This window comes from Mauremys reevesii, linkage group 6, assembly GCF_016161935.1.
Source record: "Mauremys reevesii isolate NIE-2019 linkage group 6, ASM1616193v1, whole genome shotgun sequence".
Lineage (NCBI taxonomy): Eukaryota > Metazoa > Chordata > Testudines > Geoemydidae > Mauremys > Mauremys reevesii.
The window spans coordinates 1,202,982-1,216,742 of NC_052628.1; the positions used below are offsets into that span (position 1 = coordinate 1,202,982).

At 50.5% G+C, this 13,761-nt stretch overlaps 1 protein-coding gene across 1 annotated transcript in view; it reads left to right on the forward strand.

The window, feature by feature from the left end:
• Positions 1-13,761, forward strand: part of LOC120408197 (B-cell differentiation antigen CD72-like) — a 56,524-nt gene that overhangs the window by 25,228 nt on the left and 17,535 nt on the right. Inside the window, exons 5-6 of the mRNA XM_039544856.1 lie at positions 1,314-1,462; positions 12,474-12,565. Of these exons, the coding sequence (XP_039400790.1) occupies positions 1,314-1,462; positions 12,474-12,565 (241 nt within the window). The remainder of the gene's footprint in view (positions 1-1,313; positions 1,463-12,473; positions 12,566-13,761) is intronic.

The window sequence follows — 13,761 nt, forward strand, 5'->3', positions numbered from 1 at the left end:
AGAATATATCAGAGGGATAAATACCAGGGAAGGAGAGGAATTATTTCAGCTCAGTGCTAATGTGGACACGAGGACAAACGGATATAAATTGTCAGTCAGGAAATTCAGGCTTGGAATTAGATGAAGGTTTCTAACCATCAGAGGAGTGCAATACTGGAACAGCCTACCGAGGGAAACAGTGGGGGCGAAGGACCTCCATGACTTTAAGATTAAGCTAGATAAGTTTATGGAGGAGATGGTATGATAGGATAACGGGCTTAGTCAATAGGTCAATTAAGTGCCACACTGGTAAATAGTACAATGGGTCAATGGTATGATATAACCTTTTCCAGAGGGTTTGGCTGGAGAGTCTTGCCCGCATGCTCGGGGTTCAGCTGACCGCCATATTTGGGGTCGGGAAGGAATTTTCCTCCAGGGAAGATTGGCAATGGCCCTGGAGGTTTTTCGCCTTCCTCCGAAGCATGGGGCAGGGGTCGCTTGCTAGGGAGTGGGTGGATCGGCTTATGTGGCCTGCATCTTGCAGGAGGTCAGACTAGATGATCATAATGGTCCCTTCTGATCTTGAATTCTATGATTCTATGATTCTATGAATATAAGCTTAGGGGGTCTTTCATGCAGGTCCCCACATCTGTACCCCAAAGTTCAGAGTGTGGGGGGGAAACCCTGACATGGGCCTTAGCAATGTGAGCACAGACCAGACTTTGTCTTCAGGACACTGAAAATCAATCAGTCAGTTTCTTAAAAGAAGAACTTTATTTCTACGGAAAAAAATAAAAGACTCACACCTGCAAAATCAGGTTGGAAGGTACCTTTACAGGGTAATAAAAAGATTTAAAACACAAAGGATTCCCCTCTGGCTCAACTTCACAGTTACAAAACAGGAATAAAACTACCTCTGTAGCACAGGAACATTGGCAAGCTAAAACAAAAGAACCTAATGCATTTCCTTGCCCACTTACAATGTCTGTGATTTTTAGATGGATTATTGCAGGTATATTTTCAGGAGACGTTATACCTGCCTGGCTTCTCTCCCTGTCCAGAGAGGAACAAAAAAAAGACCAACAACAAATCCTTCTCCCCCACCCCCTCCCATCTGAAAGTATCTTCTTTCATCATTGGTCCTTCTGGTCAGGTGCCAACTAGGTTATTTGAACGGTTTAATCCCTTCCAGGTAAAGCGATTCAGTACAGCTGCCAAGGGGGGATTTTACGCTACTGCACCTATATTTATGACAAACAGCCCTGGGCACGAGCCCATTAATTGCACACTGGGCCAGGACAGCGTCTGAGCTTCTCCCTCCGTCTGCCCTCCAGACTGCTGCCCGGCAGACTGGGTGTTGTACAGAGGAAAGTGCCTGTTCGTCTCGAAGGAGAAGAAGAGTTGGCAGAGAAGTAAAGACGACTGTGAACAGAACTCTGCTCAGCTTCTTATCACCAAATCCTGGACCTGGTGGATAATGCCGGTATGGTGCATGCATGGTCGGTGTGACTGCAGCCAGAACACTGTGTAAAGAGGGAGTATCGGGGGGGGGGGGGTGTTGGCAAATAGGCGGGGGCTCAGAGAAGAGCAATGATCCAGGGGCTGGAGGGATCAATTTATGGGGGGGAGCTAAAAGAGATGAATTGGTCTAGCTGGGCTCTGTGACCACTGTGGGTGGGGGAGGTTTATGGGAACAGGGGCATATATTTATATAGCCCAAAGCAGGAGAGGAACTATACAGAGAGTGAGAAAGGGGGTAAAACTCAGAGAAATTAGGAGAGGACTAATGGGAGCCCTGCCATTCAGCCCTTTCCTACCATTCCCACTTTCACTGTCCATGGAATCTAGACTAGGATCTATTAGCTTGCTTTACAGCAGCCAGGCGCTTCCTAGCACGCACAGAAAGACACGGCCCCTGCTCTAAGCAGCGTCAAGTCTAAAGCCTCAGTCTTGCAAGAAGTTGCACTAGCACAGCCCCTTGTACCTGCATGGTACAATTACAACGCAGGGACTGCAGTGAGATTTTCAACACACTCCCACCTGACAGTCTCCTCAGCAAAGTAGGGAAGTGCAGGCTAGATGAAATCACTGTAAGGTAGGTGTACAACTGGCTGAAAGACTGTTCTCAGAGTATGTAAATGGTTTGCTGTCAGACTGGGGGGACATATCGAGTGGGGTCCCCAGAGGGTCTGTCCTGGGTCCTGTACTAGTAAATATTTTCATTAATGACTTGGATAATGGAGTGCAGAATATGCTTATAAAGTTTGCAGATGACACTGCGTTGGGAGGGATTGCTAGTACTTTGGAGGACAGGATTAGAATTCAAAACAACCTTGACAAGTTGGGGAACTGGTCTGAAATCAGCAAGATGAAATTCAATAAAGACAAGTGCAAAATACTACACTTAGGAAGGAAAAATCAAATTCACAGCTACAAAATGGGGACTAACTGGCTGGGTGGTCGTGCTGCTGTGAAGGATCCAGGGGTTGGAGTGGATCAGAATCTGAGCTAGCATCTGTCATGGAGTCCCAGTCCCGGTGCTCTGAGTGAAGCCAGCCAGGACTCTGGGGCAGCATCTCCCCTCAGGGCCACTCACCAGGACAAGGATCCTGCTTGGCTTCAGCACCTCCTGGATCTGATCTCGGAGCGTTCAGCCCCCTGCTCACCCCGGGAGCTCCCCGCAGTGAGTCCCCCTGGGCAGAACCCCTGGGGAGCCTCACGTCCCCACAGGGCCCTGCCCCCCACTCCGCAGCCAGCCGAGACTCTCAGCCTGTGTGTGACGCAGACAAATTACCAGTATTAGTTGTCAGGATCCCAGCGTAGAGCAGAGCTTGTTAGCTCAGAAACCAGGAACATTCAGCAAAGTCCATCTTGGGGTGATCCAGAGCCCAGGGCTCCCCCCAGCCTCCCCAAGTCCCAAACCAGGAGACTGACTCGCTTCCGGGCAGCCCAGCCTCAGTCACCCCTGTTGCCCCTCCTCTGTCCTTTGCCTTGTTCCTGGGCAAACAGGACACCTCTCTTTGTTCTCCAACACCTTCAGCTGGCTCCTTGCAGGAGACAGGCTCCAGACATCAGCAGTCAGGCTACAGATTGTTGGCCATTCTCTGTCCCAGGCAGCCAGTTGGTGTCACACCAGCCCTCCAGGGGTCTCTGCAACAATTGCACACCCTGATCCCACCACCTAGGTACTTGAGTAACACCTGGGGAAACTGAGGCACACCATATTCAGAGAAATCATTAAGAACATTCCCACTTCATCACAGAAATGTGATGCCATTGCAAAAACAGACAAGTGTTAACCGGAGCGTTGTATGTAAGAACTGGGGGAGGCAATTGTCCTGCTGTACTTGGCAATGGCAAGGCCTTAGCTGATGGATGCAAAGTCAACAGGCAGGAAATGCCAGAATTAAGGTTGCCTGTGCTACCTTAATTTGCCCCCTGGTGCATATGCATTATGATACAGCATTTAATTACATGGCCACATACTATTGTTCCCCTGTGACCCCTGCCTCATTCAGGGCACAAGATGTACCTGTTCTCGGGGTGTTTCTTTTATCCTCCTGTGGCTGATTCCCCACTCTGGCACCTCGAGTGCAGAGTCGGGGGGGGGGAGGGCCTGCAAGGATTCTAAAAGTTAACACTGGCCACTCCAGGCTGGTATTAAACGCCCAAGGTTACAGCTTCTCTCTGACCTTGGATTGGTAGATGCTGCCACCACCCAAGTGCAAAACCCCTTTTGGAACCCAGGAAGACACATTTGGGAATTTCTTCCTGTGGGGCACCCTCAAGCCTTTTCACCACGCCCTCCGGGGAAGAGCTGAGAAAGAAAACAAAGGAAATTAGCTGTTGCTACCAGCTAATCAAACAACATGCACAAACCTCTTAGGACACCAAACATACAATCCTGTTCTTAAAAGGTAAATTTTATTTAAAAAAACACATCTGGAACTTAGGTGTTTGCTAGATTTTAAAAGAGCAATTCCAAAAATCAAGCACCTCAAATAGCTTTCTTAGGGGTTCAGCTTAAAGGTTACAAGCAAGCAAAAGCATCTGGGGATAGCACAGAGGAGTCCATTAGCCATAAGAAATAAACAGAAATAAACCTAATCACGTCTTTCTAAACATTCCTGATCTACTTACACGTTTGGGAGTTCCAGATAAGTAGTTCTAGGTCTGAGCTGGTGGTTTATGATCATACCTGGCTTAAAGCTTCTCATAGCAGAACTGCTTCCTGTTCCTCTCTTTCCCAGAGAACCACAACAGAGACAAAGGAGAAGTCCCCCTCTCCTTTTAAAAAATTCTAGCCTTCCCATTGGCTCTTTTAGTCAGGTGCCCACTCCCTTTCCTTACCTGGAGGGCTTTGTTATCCCTTTACAGGTAAAGCACGCAGAGAACAGCCACCAAGAGGGACTTTATAGCTAACTGGCTGGCTGGGAGTCAATCAAAGGAAGCTGCCCGCCCCGTCCCCTTCATTGATCACACCTCCTCATTCAGGGTGTGGCCCCTGCCTTATTCACTGCACCCCATTCAAACCCGGCTCTGAGCACCGAATTATTGCTTTCCACGCGGGCTTCTCCATGGGATGATCAGGAGTTCAGTTTTGGCCAAGTTTAAGCTGCTGGTGAGACATCCAGGAGGAGATGTTGACGAGCCTGGCTGAGATGTGGGCTTGGAGGGAGGAGACAGGGCAGGAGTGGAGAGGCTAATCTACGAGTGGCTGTGGAGATGAGGTCGCCCCAAGTGATGGGTGAGTGGAGGGAGAAGAGTAGGGGGCTGAGCCTTGGGGGACATGACAGAGCCCATGGCTGATGGTGCATCTGGGCTGACAAGCAGGGAGAAAGGGCTCACTACCTTGGGAGGAAGCAGCCCCTGCATGCAGTGGGGCATGTACACTCTGACTGGGGCAGCTCGAGCCAGGCAGGGTAAATGCAGCTCTCCCGAGTTCTGCAGCAGCAAACTCCTCTGCTGTAGCCTGGAGCGCTGGGCTGCTCCGGGCCTGCAGGTCTGTTGTATTAATTTAGAGGGAATGTAGCAGCCCAAAGAGTCAAAGGTGTTAACACGACCCCGTCACTGTCCAGCACTGAACAGTTTTAAAGAACCTCGGCCTGCTGAGTGCCACGGCAAACACACCATTCCACAGCCCCTTAACCAGAAAAGAAGGAAAAACAGTTGAAGCCTTTGGAATGTAAAGTATTAAGGAAGGTTTGCGTTTGACCAACACCCCTTGTTCCCTGTCCCTTCAGCTAGGGAGTTTTTAAAAAGAACCTTCCCCACTTTTGACAGTCTCTTAGGTTGTATCAAAGACGGTGATCATTGTCCTGGGGAGAGGAGAAGACTAGCAGTGATGGGCTAGTGCTGCTGTTAACGTCCGAGCCTGTTTCCTAAAAGGCAAAATAAGACAAACACCCACAAGGGGAGAGAAGAGAACAGAAAAGAGAAAATGCAGCTTCTGTCTCTGGGGCTGACTCTCACTTGCAGCCTCACGGCTGGAGAGACACCGGCCCAGCACAAGGTCTGATCGGCCACTCTGAGCCCTGACAAACTCATCCTGCATTGGGCTGGTTAGGGCATTGCATTCCTCTGCCTCCCTGCAGGCCGGTGCAACCACTAGGCGAACTAGGCGGTCACCTATGGCGGCTAGTGGTTGGGGGCGCCGAAAAGTGGTGCCCTGGCTCGACAGGGAGGAGCCTCCTTCCGGAGGCACCGGAGAGCCCGAGCGTTGGCTTGCGGGGGTGGCGAGCCCCAGCCATGGAGGAGCCAGCACAGTGCAGGGGGGGCAGCAGCACTGCAAAGGCAGCAGCACTAGCGGGCAGCAGCTGCACCCCCCACCCTCCTGCCCAGGCTGCCACCCAGCGCCCCCCCCCCCAGGGGGGCTCCTGCAGGCTGCAGCAGATGCATGCGGGTGCTGGCCCCCATGTGCCTCCCGGCTCCCCACTCACCGCGCTCGGGTTCTGCGGCTCCCGGGCGTGTGAGCTGCTGCTGCCCCTCCCGGAGCAGGCTCAGAGCCCCGTGCCCCAGTGGCAGCTCACACGCCCGGGAGCCGCAGAGCCCGAGCGTGGTGATGGGGGAGCAGGGGGGCACATGGGGGCCGCTGCCCACATGCATCCGCTGCAGCCTGCAGGAGCTCCTGGGGGGGCACCAGGCTGCAGCCTGGGCAGGAGGGGCGGAGGGTGCAGCTGCTCCCTGCTAGTGGCGCCGCTGCCTTTGCAGGGCGGCTGCCCCCGTGCACCACGCCGGCTCCTCCATGGCTGGGGCTCGCTGCTGCCGCAAGCAGGACGCTCCGGCTCTCCGGTGCCTCCAGAAGGCGGCTCCTCCCTGCCGAGCTGCTGCAGCGGCCCAAGCCCGGCAAAGCCAGTGAGTGGACTCGGGGCGGGGGCTGCCGGGATGGGGTGGAGTGGAATGGGGTGGGGAGGGCTCGTGCAGGGGCTGTGCCCCCTCCAGGGGAGTTCAGGTGCTGGGGAGGCGGGAACCTGGTCTGAGGAGCAGCCCCTGGGCACAGCTGGCCCCTGGGTCTATAAAGGCTCATTGGGATTTGCCTCTCAATGAACCGATGTGCGGGACGGGGGGCGGGGGGAGGCGCAAGGTGGAAGTTTCGCCTAGGGCACAAAATATCCTGGCACCAGCCCTGCCTCCCTGGTCACAGGCTCACTGCTGTGTTACAACATGTACGGTCTTGGCCGGCTGCCCAGACTCTTATTAGACAGAAGGCAAACAGTAGAGAAGGATGGGGCGGGAAGAAATAAGGTGGGGAAGGAAAGGGACACCCAAGGGTGATGGGGAGATGAAGTCTCACATCCCGAGTGGTGTTCGGCACTCAGGCAGCGCTGGTGTCATCTGGGTCCCTCTCTCTGGCCCGGTCCGGTCAGGACAGGACGTCTCTCAGGGTCCGGACGACGGACCCAGGAGACGGCGTCGGGGGCAGCCAGGACGCTGCAGCTGGCTCCAGTAGGCAATTTGTCTCCCAATGTCTCTCTCTTTAAGGATGCCGAAGGGAGCAGTGGGTGGAACGGCCCCTCCCCTCTTTGTTTTGTCCACCAATTAGGCCTAATTTCTGACACACCAGTTTCACCTCCTTGACTTCAGTCCCACAAGTCTCTTGTTCACCAGGGAGGCCTTAACACACCTTAGGGTTATACCTAGGGCCCTACCACACTCACAGTCCAGTTTGGTCAATTTCATGGGCATCGGATTTTAAAAATCGTAAATGTCACGATTTCAGCTCTTTAAATCTGAAATTTCACAGTGTTGTAACTATAGGGGCTCTGACCCAAAAGAGGAGTTGTATGGGGGAGGGTCGCAAGATTATTGTGTGTGTGTGTGTGGGGGGGGCGTTTGCAGGACTGCTGCCCTTACGTCTGCGCTGCTGCTGGCGGTGGCGCTGCCTTCAGAGCTGGGCAGCTGGAGAGCGGCTCTAGTCATTTACAGATCTGCCTAACCAGTCACTAAAGTTGGGCCACATGTCAGGTCAGTCTGGGAGGTAATTAACTCTTTCTGGCCCTGTCACCTTTCAGTGAGATATTAGATCACACTCCTAATGTCACACCCCCTGTGGCAAAGTGCCGCCTTCTCCTCAGCAGGGTCAGTCCTTTTTAGCCTTGTTCGCCCTCTGTAACACTGATAGAGAGAGATGCACAGCCGTTTGTGTCCCCTCCCACCCACCCCCCGGTATTAACACAAACTCTGGGTTAATTAATAAGTAAAAAGTGATTTTATTAACTACAGAAAGTTGGATTTAAGTGGTTCCAAGTAGTAACAGACAGAACAAAGTAAGTCACCAAGCAAAATAAAATAAAACTCGCAAATCTAAGCCTAACACAGTAATAAAACTGAATACAGATAAAATCTCACCCTCAGAGATGTTTCAATAAGTTTCTTTCACAGACTGGACACCTTCCTAGTCTGGGCACAATCATTTCCCCTGGTACAGCCCTTCTTCCAGCGCAGGTGGTAGCTCAGGGATGGCTGCTCCCTTTGTTCAGTTCCACCCACTTACATAGCTTTTGCATGAGGCTGGAATCCTTTGTCCCTCTGGGTCCCCATCCCCCCTTCTCAATGGGAAAAGCATTGAGGTTAAAGATGGATTCCAGTTCAGGTGACATGATCACATGTCCCTGTAAGACTTCATTGCCCACTTGCCAGCACACACGGATACAGGAAGACTCACAGGTAAAACAGAACCATCTGCAGACAATTGTCCTGGTTAATGGGAGCCATCAAGATTCTAAACCACCATTAATGGCTCACACTTTGCATAATTACAATAGGCCCTCAGAGTTATACTTCATATTTCTAATCCCAGATACTAGAGTGATACATTTATACAAATAGAATGACCACCCTCAGTAGATTATAAGGTCTGTAATGATACCGTACAAGAGACCTTTTGCATGAAGCATATTCCAGTTGCATTATATTCACACTCATCAGCATACTGCCATCAAATCATGTAAATGTGCCCCCTATAACTCCCTCTTTGGTCAGGACCCTCAGTTTGTGCAACTCTGGTCTCCTCTGTGAAATCTGTATAGTATAGGGTAAAAGCCCACAAAAAAAAAAAAAACAGATTTCATGGGGAGAATCCAGATTTCACGATCCGTGACATGTTTTTCATTGCCGTGAATTTGGTAGGGCCCTAGTTATATCAGGGGGCCTTTTTGTTTGGACTAATTCCATCTCTGTCTCCTGTTTGCACCTTTTCCCATCACATCTGTTGTCCTAGGGGTATTGTGACATCCTAGGAACCGTCACTCACTTTTCACAGCTGAGCTCCCACTTCAGGGAAACTCGTGGGCCCAGTTATCACAGCAGGTCCCAGCAAGAAAAGGACTCAGGACCTCTCATTTCTGGTGGTCGGGGATAAGTGGGATCCACGATGGATAACCAATACCAGGATGGCACAATTGGAGCTGCAGATAGCAAGGGATGTGAAGGGTAACAAGAAAGGTTTCTACAGGTATGTTAGCAACAAGAAGGTGGTCAGGGAAAGTGTTGGACCCATTCTGAATGGGGGAGTGTAGAAGGGCAGACTCACCCATGCGGCGCCTCCTGCTGGTGACTTCTGGGAATTAGCTAGTTACAGCTCTGGAGCGCCCTCTGCAGGCCAGTGATCCGTCTGTCCTCTGGCCCCTGTGTCTCTCCCTGGACCCGGTGCCCTTTTACCTGGGGTGCTGCCCCTGGCAGTAACCCCTCAGTCTTAGGGTCTCCCCTCCCCAGGGAACCCCCACCCTCTATCCCCACCTTGCCTCAGTATAGGCTACTGCCAGTCATTGTCTAGCCCCACGCCCTGGGGCAGGCTGCAGGATCAGCCACTCAGCACTGGCAAGGAGGGTTTGGACCTGCTGCCTTGGCCTACCCCTGGGCTGCCCTCTGCAACCCCCAGTACCTGTTAGCCCAATGCTAGGCCGCAGCCTGGGGCTTTCCAGGCTGGAGCTCCCCAGCTCCTCAGCCTTTCCCCAGCCCTGCTCCACTCAGGTAACCTGTGTCCAGCTCCCTGCAGCCAGGCCCTTCTCCCTCTACAGCTAGAGAGAGACTCTTCTGGGCTTCTGGCTCCCAGCCTCTTATAGGGGCCAGCTGGGCCTTATTGGGGCTTGGCCACAGCTGAGCCTGCTTTCCCCAATCAGCCCAGGCTTCTTGCCCCAGCCATAGCCCTCTCCTGCTGCAGCCGCTTCCTAGGGCTGTTTTTAACCCCTTCAGGGCAGGAGCAGGGGGTCCACCCTGCTACAGGGAGGCAACCTAGTGACAGAGGATGTGGAAAAAGCTGAAGTACTCAATGCTTTTTTTGCCTCTGTCTTCCTAGAGTGCTTCACTGGGCAGCACAGTATGGGGAGGAGGTGACCAGCCCTCAGTGGTGAAAGAACAGGTTAAGAACTACTGGGAAGCTGGACATGCACAAGTCCATGGGGCCGGATCTAATGCATCTGAGGGTGCTGAGGGTGTTGGCTGATGTAATTGCAGAGCCATTGGCCATTATCTTTGAAAATTCGTGGCGATCGGGGGAGATCCTGGATGATTGGAAAAAGACAAATGTAGAGGCGATGTTTTAAAAAGGAAAGAAAGAGAACCTGGGGAACCACAGACCAGTCAGCCTCACTTCAGTCCCCGGCAAAATCATGGAGCAGGTCCTCAAGGAATCCATTCTGAAGCACTTAGAGGAGAGGAAGGTGATCAGGAACAGTGAACATGGATTCACCAAGGGCAAGTCATGCCTGACCAACCTGATTGCCTTCTATGATGAGATAACTGGCTCTGTGGATATGGGGAAAGCAGTGGACGTGATATATCTTGACTTTAGCAAAGCTTTTGATACGGTCTCCCACAGTATTCTTGCCAGCAAATTAAAGAAGTATGGGCTGGATGAATGGACTATAAAGTGGATAGAAAACTGGCTAGATTGTTGGCTCAATGGGTAGTGATCAACGGCTCCATGTCTAGTTGGCAGGCGGTATCAAGTGGAGTGTCCCAGGGGTCAGTCCTGGGGACAGTTTTGTTCAATATTTTTGTCAAGGTTCCTTCCCCACGCTGAACTTTAGGGTAGAGATGTGGGGACCTGCATGAACACCTCTAAGCTTAACTACCAGCTTAGATCTGGTCTCGCTGCCACCATCCAGATTTCTGAGTTATCTGGAAAACTCTCAAATACTAGCTCCCTTTTTTGGATAGTCTTGAGAGACTTCTTCACCAAGTCCCTGGTGAACATTGATTCAACCCCTGGATCTTAACACAAGGAGAATTTAACCATTCCCCCGCCTTTCTCCCACCAATTTTTGGTGAGTCCAGATCCAATCCCCTTGGATCTTAAAACAAGGAAAAATCAATCAGGTTCTTAAAAAGAAGGCTTTTAATTGAAGAAAGAAAGGTAAAAATCATCTCTGTAAAATTAGGATGGAAAATAACTTTACAGGGTAATCAGATTCATAGAGCCCAGAGGAACCCCCTCTGGCCTTAGGTTCACAGTTACAGCAAACAGAGGTAAACGCTTTTAGCAAAAAGGAACATTTACAAGTTGAGAAAACAAAAATAAAACTAACACGCCTTGCCTGGCTGTTACTTACAAGTTTGAGATATGAGAGACTGGTTCAGAAAGATTTGGAGAGCCTGGGTTGATGTCTGGTCCCTCTTAGTCCCAAGAGCGAACAACCCCCAAAACAAAAAGCACAAACAAAAGCCTCCCCCCAGCAAGATTTGAAAGTATCTTGTCCCCTTATTGGTCCTTTGGGTCAAGTGTCAGCCAGGTTCCCTGAGCTTCTTAACCCTTTACAGGTAAAAAGATTTTGGTGTCTCTGGCCAGGAGGGATTGGATAGTATTGTACACAGGAGGGCTGTTCCCTTCCCTTTATAATTATGACAATCTTGATGGGATTAATTGTTTTGTTCAATAGCTTGATGGGATTAATTGCACCCTCAGCAAGTTTGCAGATGACACTAAACTGCGGGGAGATGTAGATAAGCTGGAGAGTAAGGACAGGGTCCAGAGTGACCTAGACAAATTAGAGGATTGGGCCAAAAGAAATCCAATGAGGTTCAGCAAGGACAAGTGCAGAGTCCTGCACTTAGGACGGAAGAATCCCATGCACCGCTACAGACTAGGGACCGAATGGCTAGGCAGCAGTTCTGCAGAAAAGTACCTGGGGATTACAGTGGATGAGAAGCTGGATATGAGTCAGCAGGGTGCCCTTGTTGCCAAGAAGGCTAATGGCATATTGGGCTGTATTAATAGGAGCATTGCCAGCAGATCGTGGGAAGTGATTATTCCCCTCTATTCGGCACTGGTGAGGCCACATCTGGAGTCCTGTTTTGGGCCCCCCACTACAGAAGGGATGTGGACAAATTGGAGAGAGTCCAGTGGAGGGCAACAAAAATGATTAGGGGGCTGGAGCACATGACTTATGAGGAGAGGCTGAGGGAACTGGGATTGTTTAGTCTGCAGAAGAGAAGAATGAGGGGGGATTTGATAGCTGCTTTCAACTACCTGAAGGGGGGTTCCAAAGAGGATGGATCTAGGCTGTTCTCAGTGGTGGCAGATGACAGAACAAGGAGCAATGGTCTCAAGTTGTAGTGGGGGAGGTCTAGGTTGGATATTAGGAAACACTATTTAACTAGGAGGGTGGTGAAGCACTGGAATGGGTTCCCTAGGGAGCTGGTGGAATCTCCTTCCTTAGAAGTTTTTAAGGCCAGGCTGGGATGATTTAGTTGGGGATTGGTCCTGCTTTGAGCAGGAGGTTGGACTAGATACCTCCTGAGGTCTTTTCCAGCCCTAATCTTCTATGATTCTATGGGAGGATGCTGTTAGCTGCCCCACACCTGGCTAGCTGGGTAACCCCACCTCTGAAGCAATGTGATCGTGCTCATGGAAACATCCTTTTCTCCACCAGCTAACCCTTTCCCTGCAGTTCAGTGCCCAGTCTCCACACGCACATGCATGTGCACACTCTGCTTCTTCACAGCTGTCACTTGAATGCAGGGCTGGCCCCATTCTGTAACTCTTTTCTTCCTAGAATTTTCTGAGACATACTGATGTGCAGTATTGGATTGGATACAGGAAAGATGTGAATAAGGACCCGCAGTGGGTTGATGACTCATCCTTTGAGTAAGTACAATATTTATTTCTTAAGATAGATGCTCCATTTGCTAACCAGTGGCACCATCCAAAAGAAACAGGCACGTTAGTAACTGTAGCTAAAGCCACTGACTAAAGTGCGCTGGAAGGGTTAGTGGCTTCCCCGTAATGGAGCCAACCGGCCTGCAGTGCCTCAGGTGGATGCTTTGCCAGAGGGGAATATTTAAAGCAAGTCTGTGTGCTCGAAAGCTGCCAAATAACAAGTTTCAAGCAGTTTCAAGACCTCTGAGTAAATTCTTTACCCGTAGTGCCCAAGAGTAAGTGAGGTGATTTATTGGGAGGCCAAGGGGAAAACCACAGAACAAATGAGTGTAAAACACAGCTCCAGATGTCAGGACCATACTGAGGGGCGCTGGCAGGGACGTGAAGAGGAGACATTTCTTAACTGTCTCTGACCTAATGCTGGGAATCTGGGTAACAAGCCAGAGGAATTAGAAATTCTCATTGATGAGAAGAATTTGGTATAATTGTCATCACCGAGGCCCAGCGAGATGAGTCGCAGGACGGGGATGTTATACTCACTGGTTGCAGCCTCTTTAGGAAGGTGTGGGGGGCACTCTGCATTACAGGCAGCATCACCTGTTCTAGAGGTCCTGCTAACTCAGAAATGCAGGATCATGCCTATGGCTGAACGTGCTGACAAAGCCCAGTGGCTGTACTGGTGGGTCTGTTACAGACACCAAACCAAACCCGAGAACAGAATGGGATACTCACTAACCACTTGTCTGTGACGTGGGAAGAAAAACTGTGTTATGGGGGACGTCAGTCTGGGAGAAGTGCAGGAGGTCTCCTGCAGCCAGTCGTAAAACCTCATTTAAGTTTCTAAACATTAGTGACAATATTCTAACACAACTTGGGGTGTTTAATAGGCAGCAGGTTTAATACAAACAAAAGGAAACATTTTTTTCAAACAACACTCAGCCATCCCGTGGAACTCTGCCAGATGATGTTGTGAAGGCCAAGACTATAATAGGGTTCAAAAAAGAACTAGATAAATTCATGGAGGTGTAATGAGGTGGACTCTGGCGGGACACAATGGAGAGTATCAATTCAGGATAAATTGCTCCATAAAATCCCTATGGATAGAAATTTCATGCTCTAATAAGAATATAATATTAGGGATCTATTATCGACCACCTGACCAGGACAGTGATAGTGATGATGAA